This window comes from Schistosoma mansoni, chromosome 1 (assembly GCF_000237925.1).
Source record: "Schistosoma mansoni strain Puerto Rico chromosome 1, complete genome".
NCBI classification, from domain to species: domain Eukaryota; kingdom Metazoa; phylum Platyhelminthes; class Trematoda; order Strigeidida; family Schistosomatidae; genus Schistosoma; species Schistosoma mansoni.
The window spans coordinates 30,624,203-30,639,592 of record NC_031495.1 but is presented as its reverse complement, the minus strand read 5'-3'; the positions used below and the strand labels follow the sequence as shown (position 1 = coordinate 30,639,592).

At 29.6% G+C, this 15,390-nt stretch overlaps 1 protein-coding gene across 1 annotated transcript in view; it reads left to right on the top strand.

Moving 5' to 3' along the window:
• Nucleotides 1-15,390, top strand: part of Smp_125990 (hypothetical protein) — a gene marked incomplete at both ends in the record, with an annotated part of 98,659 nt that overhangs the window by 61,061 nt on the left and 22,208 nt on the right. The window contains 2 exons of the mRNA XM_018794015.1: nucleotides 1,074-1,226; nucleotides 2,444-2,582. Of these exons, the coding sequence (XP_018648470.1) occupies nucleotides 1,074-1,226; nucleotides 2,444-2,582 (292 nt within the window). The remainder of the gene's footprint in view (nucleotides 1-1,073; nucleotides 1,227-2,443; nucleotides 2,583-15,390) is intronic.

The window sequence follows — 15,390 nt, the reverse complement described above, 5'->3', positions numbered from 1 at the left end:
TATTACATCACTTCATTTAGAAGAACAGGTATCTTTGTATCTATAATAACAAAGTAAATTTGATGTAATAACCTATATAAAATCAGGAAGGACCTATGTATATTTTGAAAATTCATTAGTGTATCGGTGACCTTCTGACTATGTTATAACCTTAATATCCAAACATTCGATTTATTACATTCCTACAATGAGTTAAGTTGATGTTATTCTCATTTTACACTTTTGGTTAATTTCTATACAGAAAATTAAGTTTCTTGTATAATTTAAATTGAATAATAGTTTTATGATCAAGGTACCGAAAAACTGGACTAGACAGTTGCAGTTGACTTAAAGACAATATTTTAGTAAATTTGATGTAAATAGATTTCGGGATTACGAGTATTCGTCTAAATTGTCCATTAGAAATAAGAGGGAAGAATATCAAATGAACTTAAGTTTATCTGTGTAGCTTTCAAATGTGAACTATGGATAACACTTTAGTGTTTTAATCATTACAGCTATTATACTAATTTATTTATCACATTAAAGTATTTTGCCTTTGTTAGCTTGTATTTACCAATAATGGAATGTTTATATACACAATAGGGAAACTGATTAGCCAAATTGTATTTATTATCATATCTATGAGCTCATTTGACAGTGTAAGTTTTAGTAGGAATCATATCTGAAAACGCTTAGATGAATCAATTTAAAATATTCATATAGCTATTAATTCTAAAGGTAAAGTGATGTAGCTTACGTTTCTTAATTATACCAACTGAATAAAACAACATGCAAGAAGGAATAGCTTATTTTTAGTTAGTTTGAATAAATCATGTAAAAAGTATCAATACAATGTTCTTTTTTCTGCTACAATTTTTCGGTAACCAGTATTGTATTGATCTAAGCAATCACATATAAGTATGATACTAAAGTGTTGTTTGTTTATAATAAGAATTTTAAGTAAAGTTGTTTTCTTTTATTAAGTTTGTCCTACGGTAAATTCATAGTCGATAAAAGTTGAATGTTTTAGGACATTTTAAATAATTAGAAAGAATTTCTAGAAATATTCCTCTTTTTTGTATATTTCATAGACAAAATCAATGTCAGAGGAAGAAACTGCCTTATGTAATATATTCTTACCATTAAACTCTCACACCATAGAAGACGAATTAAAAGAAGCAGAATCCTTGCATTATTCTGGAATTATGAATAAAATGGATCAAGCAAGATTGTACCAGTCCCTTGTAATTTATCTACTACATTCACTTTCAATGAAGGAAAATAATAAAACACAATTAGACAACAGTTATAACTGCAGCTGTGTTGTGGTGAGAATAAAAAAATTTGTATTCAATAACTGGATGGAAATCATTTTTTTGTTTTCATCTCTTAGAAGTCTAAATGTAAATTGTTTAGGTGATTTTAGCGACGTAGTCTCAAGTTCGCAAAACAAGTGATGACATTTTCGTCATCTTTGTTGTTTTAATTAAACGTTACAGAATACAGTATTAAACTATCCTAATTATCGTACACTGTCTGCTATGATCATAACTTGTCTTCTTATGTTATAGAATGACCTTGAAATTTATCCCGTAACTGGCTATGAAACTGATAAAACTCATCAAACTTGAGGGACAAGACATTCATTATTCATCTGTTTAATAAGACATTCGAATATGAATCTAATTTGTTTAATAGGAATTTAACACAATAAGAAATTATTGTCTTTTAATGGTAAAACCTGATCTTCAAAAGGTTGATAGGAATTGTTAATTTCAAAATTTGATATGTTTCAATATGCAAATTTGAAAAGAGGATTTCTGAAAGGTCATTACTATGTTAAATGAATATGCAATCTATTATATACGCTTGTCTTATGATCAAAATCGTCATCTATTGTATACTGATTCGGCAATTTTTTAGGTTTTGTCTTTTTCATGAATATCAGTTATGTAACTTAGTAACATCTGCCTATATTGCAACTATAAATATATAGTACAGAAATAATTACACATTTGTTTATGATTATATCTATTCAGAGATGCCCAATAGACAGTGTTGTATGAATTTATTTAATTTGTCCAACATTCTGTATTTCATAGTTTGTTGAGTAAATTTGTAAACAAATTGAAAGGGAAAAAGATGTGTCGAATTCTAATAGCCTTTGTTCTGAATATTTGATGTCATACATATATATCTTCCTTCATAATTATACATACTCTCAACTTTCTGGATTTAATTCTTTATGCTGTAAAGATTTCAATGACATGAACTTTAAGTAAACTTCATATAGCATATTTGTATCAACGTTTTTCCTTATTTTTCGGTATAAAGATAAACTGGATGAAAAGTAGTCATAGTTAGTTTATACTCAGCTTTTTTTGTAAAGAGAGTGAAGATTCTGGCTTAACTGTGACTGTATAGTTGTAACCAGGCAGTTATTTTATTTTATCACATTCAGGAGTTGGTTGATCTGCAAAACTATGTATCTCAGTGGGAACGAAAATGTTTGTTTGTTACAAATTCAAAAGAAGGTTTAGGAAGAAAAACTTACGAAAATCTAATTCACCATACAATAAAATTCTATAATGAAGCTTTAGGTAATTGAAAATAAGTTTATTGAATTGTTCTAATCAATTAATTTTTAAATTTAGAATTATTAACACCATACAGCAATACTTTGCAAGAAATGACAGTTCGGTTCGAATTATTAAGATTCTATTTAAAGGTGGATCAGATAAAGTGAGGGTTTAATACATTTTTCTGAATCACTATACTAACCTTTTAACAGACGGGCTAGACATCAGGCTTCACTAATCATGGATGTCTTATTTGAACAAAAAAATACACTTGAAAACTTTGATCTCATGATCAACAGTTGTGATTTGGAAAATATTATGAAGAGATGTTCGTTTAGAATTATTCAAAGATTCGGTATATCTGGCTGCTTGCTTGGTGCTTTAGTAATGGGATTATTGTGCAAGTTAGTTAATATTTAATGTAATCATTGGTACGTTTACTTAGGTATTCGCTTATTTCAAATGATCAAGTATACAGAAGTCAAATGATCTGTGCAACGTTATTCAAGGTGAGTTCTTAATTTAACTGTGAGATTTTCCGAACTAGGTGACTTAATTGTGATACTTTTTCATTCGTTTTCTATAGTATAACAAAATAGACGAGGAATCGAACCTGAAAATATAGACTATTAGTTACTAATTTAATAGTGTTCGTCACTTATATACAAATTTTTGTGGTCAATCCTTTGAAAAGTTGCAAGTGCTGAAAAGTCACAAACCAGAATTAAACAAATTTTGATGCTCTGTGGTGTTTAATTACTTTTTGATTTGATATAGTGTTTTATTTTGATTGCCTGCACGTTCTATATGTGTCAAAGTATATGTTATTACATATGAATTGAGTGAAAAGCAGCACACATTCCTTATAATTGATAAAATTAATGGGACAACAGTAAAATTATTGTACGTAACAAAATACCTATTCCGTATAACGCTTCATTATTTTACTTCGTGATAAGCTTATTTTTAAGTGAAAGAATCAGAAGGCAAAACATTTTACTCGTAGTAATGAGACTTCTGTATGAAAAAATCTACTCGTAAGTTACTAGTATTTGACCACAGATGCCTTAGAAATATTGCTCGCATCCGCTGGGATCACCGGGTAAGTTATAGTGAGGTTAGATGCAGGGTATGAGGCAATGATGGTAAGTCAGTTGGTGAAGTCATGAATCTTCATCAACTGAGATGTTTGGGCCACATGTTACGTATGCCCGAACACCGATTATCACGACGCGCTATGTTGACTAGTATTGGGGATGGTTGAAAGAGAGTTTGGGGTAGCCAAACCAAAATGTGACATCAGTGCCTGAAGTCACTAACTTCTAGTCTGAGCCATGTTGGTAGATGCAGACTACTTGTTTGGGGTCTGCGTGACTATCGTAATCAATGGTTTGAGACTGGGTGACATGGCTCAAAATTGATCACAATAGTGTAGGTGTATACACCCTCTGTCTTCCCTTAAACCGTGAGATTAAAATTGCTTCATATCTGTCTTCGTTCCTGTACTATATCCTTATATACAATCTTTCTTTTATATATTACCACCATTAAATTAACTACTATAATTTCGGTGTTTATCTTGATGTGTTAATGAGGTGTGGCAACTTGGACCGATGCATATACGTGCCTGGTTCTATGTTGTAGCTGACTGACTGACTGAATTGACAATAATATACATTTATTTGTTTATTTTATTTTTGCAGTCAATACTATATGGTAGTTTGTCATGTGTAAAAAAAGATTTTGATTATTATGACAATTCTATTCCAACTGAATCCTTGAGAATTTTGAAACTGGATGAGATTTTTACCAACTATTGTTTTGATTTAAACAATGTCGTTGATGTATTGAACAACACACTGAATTATCTAGTAACCCATGAACATTTTACTGAAGTAAGATACTGATCAATGATATTTATGAATTTTTTTAGACATTAGTAAAATCAGGTTTATATCGGCAGTCTGGGATTTACAATCAAAGATTTTAGGATATGTTTAATTTTCATAAGTAAAAGATTTTGTTTGCTTTACTGACTAGTTGAAAAAGTTGAATGATTGTTTCACGATAAGTCCACTGAAACCTTAATTCCAATTGTTTATTAAGTGACGATTGTTGTGCATGACTAACGTTGCGTTTAAAGTAAATAATAATACGGCTTGGGCTATTTGATTTTCTGTTTATTGGAAACTTTTATTTTCTCGTTTTTATTAGAAAAAAATGCAGTTAGGTCCAAGATTTAACAAATAGAAAGGGAAGTTGGCTATAGTTTCGTTAGCACCGTCACTTAGGAACCAATGCGGCATTCAGAGATGATGAGGTATTTCGAGGCACATTTCTTTTAGCCATCCAAATTCACTTTTGTTTACTTCGTAGAGATTGATGAGTGGTTTTAGTTTTAGTTAAGAATTAGTCAAACATATAAATTTGCTACGAACAACTTTGTGATCATTTATATGCATTCACATCCTTGTTATGTTTCTGAACACTAAGTATGTCTTTTATAGTGAAATGATTTATCAGATGATTTAGGTAATTCATACTGTGATTTATGGATGAAACATTCGACAGTAGCAATATAATACTTAGTTTAGAAACAATTAGTACTATTTTTCCTTTGAAATTCTTGTTATATGTAACTCTAGAGCTTAGTTCTTTCTTTAGTAAACTTTGGAAATTTAATCTGTTTATTTCTTTTGGAACTGATGAGGCATTCACTTAAATATGTGATTTTCTGTCTCTTTTAATTTTCATACATTATAAATAAATGAAATGGAGCAACAAACAACTTTGACGATTTTTCGATTAATAAAGGAAGATTACATGTCAATTTCCTGTGTGTAAAGTATTAAACAATAACATTCCGAGGATAATTCTTTGTAGGTATCAAGTTACAACTTATTATTAAAATTAATCAATAAAGATTAAACATGTGAATACTATGTAATTTATTTCATTGATAATATCTTATCGTGACCGTTGTCATCAGATAATAATAAAACATTATTCTGATCACTTTCATTGAGTCATTAAGTTTATAATATCTCTACTGTAAAGATGCATCTTCAATTTATCTTGAGAAGATTAGGGAAGAAGTAAGATTAATCAACCGTTGTTCATTGATATATATGAGATTTTAACATGAATATTCATTTGATAAATCCCTACAATTCACATTCAGATCTTATAGTAAGTGAAATTATACTCAGAGATACCTTTTTTCGGAATTAGACGTTTTTAAGTAAAATGTATTTTTTGACGTACATTGGATATTTTCAGTTGTCCAACACTTAGAATATTGAATTTCTTGTCACTAACTATAACGCATTGATAATACTAAGTACTACACGAAGGATATACTAAATTTGATCATAAAATTAACAGTTTACAGTTGCTCATTTCTTAATCAACAACACGTGTATCATTAAAAAGTGCTAAAGGATGAATTCTTAGATGCAATAAACATCAAAATATGCTTAACTGTTTGCGTAAATCTGAATAATTTGTTGTATACGCTAAACAGCACAGCCAAACAGCAGAAATGTGTTTATCAAACAGCAAAGATAACTAGTTTACATATCTTTTAGCATTTCATGATAACAAATGAAAGTCATTTGAATGATTCCAAGTCTGTGATTAAAATGTGTATTTTTTTTCAATCATAATACAATAATGACTGATAAATTTATTTTAAAGGCATTTCCAGTTGTCTATTTATTCTACTACATTGGTAAAAATCTATTTAAAAATATACAACTTGAACTTAAAGCAAAATTATTCCAAATCAAATGTCTTATTCGCATTGGTGCATTAAAACAATCCCTACTGGAATTATGTGCTATTTTACAAGAACAATCTAACATCAGTGATACACATGACTGTCACATTTCCTTGATAAATTTCAATGATACGAAAATGCAAGAAGTGAGTTTTATTTTGTTATACATTTAATGGATTTTCTTAAAATTTGCTGCTTATTGGAATTGTTAGAAATTGAATAGTGTATATCATCATATGTTATCTAAGGTGATAAACTCATTTTTTGTGTCCTCCCAAGATATTGAATTAAGGATCCTACATTGATTAGGTTGTATTTGTTTGAAAAACACAATCACCAGTAACTTTATTGTAAATAAGTTTTCGCTGAATTTAATTTTTGTTTCTTGTTCAGTCAGAGATATCTATTTAATTATTATGCTACTTCTTCGATTTTTTGACATTCTATTTATTTACAAATTTCGTGGTGTGCAGAAGCTGAAGATACTTAAAGAGTAAAGTAACAACATCATTTAGGTAAATGTAAAGAAGTGATTAGTCATGTAACAGGTTACTACAACTATATAGATGATACTTTCATAGTTCTAAAAAAAGAACATGAAAAGGACAGTTTATTGAATATATTTAATAATATACAACAATCTATTAATTTTGCACTTGAGGGAAGAACTGAGTGACAGCATATCGTTTCTAGATATCATACTAACAAGAAGAGTAAATGTATAGTGTTGGTTATTTATGCTTGCGTATTTAGGTAGTATGTCACACCAGTTGGAAGTGGAATGTCGGCGAGCAGAAGGTTGAGGACATTCAAATGATGAAAAGAGAACAGGAAACTGAAAGCAATCAGTATAGAAACAGAAATGAAGGAACAATGAAGCTTGTAAGAGACGATTCAAAGAAGATGTACAAATGATGTATTTGATGCATGATTTTCACATTTTACTAAACCACTATGCGATTGTGCATTAAATAATAATAATAATAATAATGTACTGTTCCCCACCTGTGTGTTCCATCATTACAGATGGTACATTAAAAAGAGGGATAAGTAGAAAGTCTGCAGTTGGACAATATACTGATTTTCATAGTTCTGTACCAATCAGATATAAGGCAAAATTGGCGAAGATTCTGACTCATCGAAGTAGAATGATTTGTTCTGATGACACCATCACAGGTGGGTCGAATAATATTTTTAAATTACGTAGTAGGAATGGATACCCAGCTTAATTAACTAACAAACAGATGAATCAGATGAAGAGAAGACCAAATGTTTTTAACGTTCCGAAGAAATTTCTGTTCTTAAAATTATAATTGTTAAATGATGCTACCGAAGAAGTTGAGACCCAATGGTTAAGAAAGGGGGCGCAGATAATATCTACTACAGACAAGTTGAATACCGTTTTAAACAACCTAACTATAATAAAAACCTTCAACAAAGACACACTTCCTGAATTCGTCACATCCATGTGCATTTACTAATTCAACTAATTCAACGAATACTTTGATAAATAAAAGGAACGAATCGAGAAAAGAAATTTCTTTTCAATTAGTTTTTCATCATGGCTCTACACTATATATGTATATGATTTACAATAATTAAATAACACTCATGGAGTAGATACGCTACGTAATAATTATATAATGACATATCGATTATAAACTAACATTGATTGGAAAAAAGAGGATTAATGCTAATCAAAGTTATTATTCGAAAATCAAGCTGTTGCTACGTTGCATAATATATAAAAGAGGAGAAAGAACTTACAAAATATTTTGATGAATGGTCAGTAATATAGTAGTTATGTAAGAATCAAAAGACGAATGTAGAGAATAAGTAAAATACAAAAATACAAAAATGGAAGGAATACGATAATTGTTTACCAAAGTTCTGCTACAAACTCCGCTATACCGATGGCCAAGGTAGCAAAAGTGGTTGTACAAACTTCTTTTGGATACAAAGGTTCGGTTTGTGAATATGAATTGCGATGGCTTCAGCTATGTGCAATAGACGAGCTCATAAACCATGTGGCGAATTTGATGGAATATAGTAGATAACCTTAAAAGCTTTATTCAGTTCAACTTGATGACCTGTGTCCATCAAGTGAGCGAGAATAGAACTCTTAATCACCTTTACCTGTCCTTTGTTCAACCACGACGGATGGCGTTCTGTTATTCGTTGACGAATTGTACGCCCTATATAACTGGCTCCATAGGAACAGTTGAATTGATAAATACTTTGATAACTATGATCATCTTTTTTCCAATTACTCAATATTATTTTACAATCAGTGTGTCATCACATAATTATTATGTAACGCAACGACTCGATAAGCATTATTTCGTTGTTGCGAATTATACATATATATATATAGAGAGAGAGACTAATGTAGATCCATGATGAAAAACTAATTGAAAAGTAATTTCTTTTCTCAGTTGGTTCTTCATACCAAATGTAAAAAAAGGTTGTATCCAATTTATTTTGATAATTCAATTGGATTGAAAATCAATATAATTACTTTCAATGATATTACAAAATATCTTTTCTTTTTACCACAAACGTTCATTTATTTCATAAGGACTAGCGCATTATTTTTTTAAACCGGATTCCATTCGTGTATTGTTAATCATTTTCTAATTTACAGAATCCGATTCATTTAACCTAAAAGTGATATTAGTAACTGTACCTTATAATATTATTACGATCAAGACTAATATTCAAGAATTCTTGATATAAATGGTAATAATTCATTCTCTATAATTAAGATAAGGAATTACTACTTCAAACGAATATTCCATTTCTAACTATCAGAACATTTTACACTATTCTTTTTACTTTATCATTAAATTATAGAATAAAAAGAGTTTGGTATTTCATGATATAATTTGTTTGTTCTTTTTATTTGCATAAATAATGGTACTAGCCATTATCAGTAGATAAGTTAACATATGTTTCTTTTTATAATGATGAATAAAAAGAAGTAAATAAATATTCCCGGTAAATATTATAAACACTGACGCCCATAGATTAAATATGTATATAATGTGATCTAGATTCAATTCAATCAGTGAAGTATATCAGTATAAAACTGTAAACCTAGTTTATATAGCTATACAGACTTGAATTCTTAAGATTAGGATAAAAAACTATAAAAAAACAAGATTTAATATGTACTTTGTACTTTGATTCATGATCTCAACTATCGAAATTACTATGATATCCTCAAAACCTCTTCTGATAATAACCAACATATGTTCACTAGTGACTGGCTCCATGAGGTATTTCCTGGAGTTCTAGTGAGAAGTAGTAACCAGTGGAGTTCAACTTGGTCTATTGTGAGATAGTAACTATTGAAGACATTGGTGGATGTGTCGCTAAATTTCGTGGATCGGTCGAAGTTAAACATTAACACCGTTGGATGCCGGCTAGCTCAGTGGTCTAGAGGTTAAGAGCTTGCGCGCGAAACTAATAGGTCCTGGGTTCGAATCTCGAGAGGCAGGATCGTGGATTCGCACTGCTATGGAGTCCCACAATAGGAGGAAACGGACGTCCAGTGCTTCCAGATTTTCCATGGTGGTCTAGCTTCAATTGATTCATGATCTCAACTATCAAAATTATGTACTCTGTGTTTTATTCATGTGCATTTTTATTGTTTATCGAAATTTTATTAATCAGTGTTATTCAATTCACTAACAAGGAGTAACAGTAAATTATTTGGTTTGATCACAAATATTCAAGGCTCAATTTCGTCATTTGATATGAATAATTCTAAAAATTTAATTTGTATCCATATTCCAAGTTTATTCGGATCGTTTACTTCATTAGATATTTTCATTCAGAAAACTGTTTTTTTCTATTTCGGGTATAAAATCATGTTCATAGCGTGTTTTGTTTTGTGAAAACTATCTTTCTTTTTTTACCAAATAACATAACAACTAAATGTGAATGAAACGACATACTAATGTAACATTTCAACTGAAACCAAAGAAAATATTTGATTCCTTGAACCAATATAGTATGTAGTATATTTCCATTGTAGTGAACAAGAACACGGGTGGGGACAATCGAATGTATTTTAGCACAACATTACAGAATATGTCATTAAAATATGAGAACCATTTAGTGAACAGTTAATTTGCAGACTATCAATCAATTGAATTGTTTCTTCTGCAAATATTCGTCCGTAGTCTCCGATTATAATTGTTCATGCATTTTCATACCAATTGCGTGCCGTTCCCGTTCTCTCCTTATCGATCTTCTACTGAAATACATTCAATGCCCGACCATCACCATATACTACTTATGTGGATATCAGTAACCCACACTACACTATTAAATAAACTGTAATATTTTATATGTGAAGGAAGAATGATCGAATACGTTTGAATGAAAATACGTTAGAAACTGTGATGATTACTAAATTACAGATATTTATTGTGAATTAATTATCTATTGACTACGATTACTGTATTATGCTGAGCAAAGGCTTTTTTCGAAGTTGTTTCAGTCTTCGGAACCTATTAATGGAGTTAGTGACCAAGAAAAATTTACCTCTCATTATTCTGGTTATTAAACATCATTATGTTGATTATATTCTCTAACACGTTTCTTTTATAATATTTCACCCCTTAAAATAAATATGTTGTAACAAATATATTTTCGGGTTTCTATCAAAATAGTCAATAAGTGTTTTTATCAGTAATTGGGATAAATTTAACCGAATTTGTTGTTTTGCTGACTGAAACTATGGGAGTATTAATAACTTGACCTATAGCTCTTCAAATTACCTGAAAAATAAATGTACATTTCCTTCATTTGTTTGTTTGCAGTTATGTCTATTATTTAGTCAAAATGTATATATATGTAGCATCACAATAGGTTGGATACAGCCATTAAAGCTGGCATTATATCCATGACGATTTTTAAACTAGGAAATAACTGGAAGTAAAATAATCGGTTTTCGTTGGCTAAATATGCCTAATAGTATTCATAGGTCATTAAAAGCATGAGGTATCTTTTCATTAAGACCTCTAGACTTTGTTCAGCTCTCAGAAGAAAAGTAATCATACCATCTTTGTTTTGCACTACTGTTAACCATATTGTTGTACTTGAATGTATGTATGTAATTTAAGGTAAATTGAATGTTCAAATAACTGATAAATCATATATGTTCGGGTGCCACTTATAGCAGATACAGGGTCCTGTGTTATGATTTAATTCATTGAGAAACACCTATTTGCGTCATTATGTTTATTTGCCAAACCAAACTAGTCTACAGGTTAAAATATCATCATAGCATTCTTGATGATAAGGTTATGAATAAAAACTTGTGACGTTAAGCATATAGTTTCCAGCAAAAGTCGTATTGAAACAACTGTTAGATGTTTGGAACCCATGCAACTAAGAAAAGTATCACCTTCAGGATTCCACTTTTAAACTAATTTTATCTAAGTACTAATTCATTTTAGATTGAATTTTATTCAGATGATGTGAAAACAACCAAGACTTTAAATACAGTCACGTAACAGTTTTATTAAAGATCGGTATGGTCGTATAATCAAAACACTACTTAAGTATATAACAATCTAAACCAAAGACACCTTTTTTCTGATTATTTTTGTAAGTAATACATGCATAATAAGATATATACCAATGGACACAATAATTAGAACATTGATTGATACTAATCTTCTCATTATGAGAGTTTGTAGTTGAACATTTTTTTCATTTACCATTTTGTTATAATATGATGATTTTCTGTAAAGTCTACGTATTGATATTTGAACTTTTGGTCTAGAAACGTCAAAAAGTGACGTAAATCTTTTGTTTTAAAAAATGTTTTGAATTAGTTTAAAAGGTTTATCATACAATTCGTTAAGTAGATAGAAATTGCAATAATGGTAGAACACAATAGAATTTATCAGTATTTCATTTTTTGAAATAAACTTATAGGCAAATGATAATATAATGCAAACTAATATGATGTGGTTATTTTAAAAGTGCTTGGTGCTGTTGAATAGATTGTCGCAACCATTTGATTAGTTGCTTACGGCAAATGTTACAATAATGATTATGCAATTTTTCATAAGGCCAATACTCACTTGCAACAGGTCTTGGGGTATAGATCGCCAACCATGAATCTCCAACTAAATCTATCCCAGTCATCGTCATCGTCAAGTGTTATTTATGACCCTAATTTTTGCGGACCCCTGTGTTTTTCAGCCTCTGGCTTTTTTCTTTGCCATGAGGGTTTTAGGCTTTAGTTTGCCTTATTATACAGTTTAATAGTTTCTGTAAAGTATATCTTATTCACCTGAGGCATTATTTAATGATCTTATCCTTATCCAGAATCTAGTTTGTTTACTGACAAAATAGGTAATTGACAATAGTCTGAGGCTAATGGATTTAGAGTATCTTCCACATATAGTTGTTTATAAACCTACACTTTTTCGGTGATTGTGATTACAGTTCTCCTTGTAATAGTTTCGTAAAGCCGAGTAGTTTCAACCTCAGTGTATAAAATAATATAATTGTAATATTCTAGTGAGTAGAAAAAATTAGGTTTTCTGACGTTTCATGACTCAGTAAATAAATTCTCTGAAGAAACGACTCGCACTAAGTCACGAAACGTCAGAAAATCTCATTTTTCTACTCATTAGAATATTACAAATGTATTATTTTTATTTATAACAATCTAACCAATGCTCAACTTTTTCCGAAATTATCAAGTCAAACCATAGTAATTAAGGTTAGAAATCACATTCATTCATTCATTATGATATTCACGATTATTAGAATCTTACTTTTATTGAATAATAGATGTTTTGATTCTTTCTGCTATATTATTATTTTCTTAGAATAGTGTTATAATGATGTACATTGGTAATTTGTATTGTTAACCAATAACAATAACAGTTATGTAATTATGAATAGGGATGCTTATTTTCTGAAAAAAAAGACAATTCACCATAAATGAGTTGGCCAATTTTTTTATACTTAATTGTTTGTTTAAATAGTAATAATAATAAATGAAACTGTCAATCAGAATAAACATAAAAACTTAAAATATAAAATATTTAATCTGTTAATAATAACGTTTTATTATTTAATAATGATCTGTTGCTATGGTAATGAATGAAACATTTGGACAATCTATACTTGTTATTTCACATATTGTTTTGTATGAGAATTACAGCTGTAAATTATATTACATCTGTTTTAAGTATATAGGATACTTTATTTTAAAAGAATCTATTGGAGTTTATTAAACTATTGTAATAGAGTACATTATAACTTGAAGCCTATGAGGAGAAATAGTCAGTCAGCTACAACATAGGACCAGGCACACATATGCATCGGTCCAAGTAGCCATACTTCGTTAGCACAACAAGATGAACACCGGATTCATAGAGGTAGTTAATTTAGTGGTGGTAGTATATAAAAGATAGGTTATATATAAGGAATATAGTTATCTACAAATACTCTCCTTCTAAAATGTTTTAAATTGTCAAATGTAATGTGATATATGACAAGTCACTGGTAATTTGTACCTAAAGGCTTAATTGACAAACAAAATGACTTGATTAATTATTAGTTAAAATATTATTCTTTTTTTAAAAAGAGATTTAATTCAGTCTCCGTATCATTGACTGTTTTAGAGATATATTTCAAGTTCCTTATTTGAAAAACAAATGATTTTAATGTTTATTGATTTTTCTAATGAGTCTAAAACTGAACTGTGCTATATATTCATTTACTGTTTGTTATATCAGAATATTAAAATACAAGTACTTGTGTTCCATATTAATTGCGTATAGAAAGAAAGTTTTTATCACAATTAACGTAAAGGATAACTGTTTAGTTAAGATGAATGAATTGTTCATGTTCGGAAAATTTCTAGGAAATTCATTAAGTGCCAGCGGATTTAGGTCAAAATCTACTCAAAGAACAGTATGATATAATTCGAATGTATTAATCCATAAAAGGTAGCTAATTAATTGTATGGTCAATGATCAAGAGAAATGAACAATAAACAAACAAAGATGATGGGAAGAATGTTGCAAGGTTACCAAGTGACTATCAGGGTATAGAGAACGAACTGACTTAAGGCTTCTGTATTAGCTTTGAGAAATATTACTTCTAACTGATGTAGGCGCTAGTCGTGCAGCCTTAAATAACATTGACTATCCCACATATAAATCATACCTCCCATAGGACGTAACACCTTTAAAAGGACATTATCATGGTACATTTTCACAGCCAGTTTTTCTACTTTATTAACTGTTTGTTTACTTGTAGTCAAAGTTTATGGCAACCAATCTTAATTTAAATTTATATGAACAGTCAATAAAAAATTTACTTTATTATTATTCTCCCTTATTTGTACATTTATTTTACAGTGTTTGAGCATTTTACTAACAAACAAGTTGTCAAAACAAACAATTCACAAGTGGGGTTCTACATTATTCTGTGAATTACAATTGGTCCGCGCCGAAATCTGTTATGAAATTGCAAAATCTATACCTTATTTAACGAAGAAACTGATAATTGAGTAAGATATATCATTGAGCATACTAGATTTTTATACAGAATGTTTGGAATAAGGCAAATCAAAGAGAATAGCCTGTCTATAACCAATTAATTGTAGAAATTAAAAGTGTCAGTAGAATGTGAAAAGTATTGGTTATTAACTTTCAGACATAAAAGTATACTGCGTAATTGATTCATTTTACTTGATTATGAATCAGAATTAATGCAATAAACAATTGAGATCTAAATAATGGTAACTTACATTTTAAGATTTTGTAAACATCAAATACTTAATTTACAAGTCGAGTTATACCAGTACTTAAGTAAAGTTTTTGTATATTTGACAGTTTAACCATGCAATGTAATAGTTCTTTTCAATTTTTCTCATGAACGGACTTACACTAGTATTAATAAGAGAATATATATGGGAATCTGAAGAAAATTCAGAAATTCAACTGCATATCGAACCCTTTCCTAATGCACCTTTTTCTTGTCAAAAATAACGTTTGAATAAGATTAAGT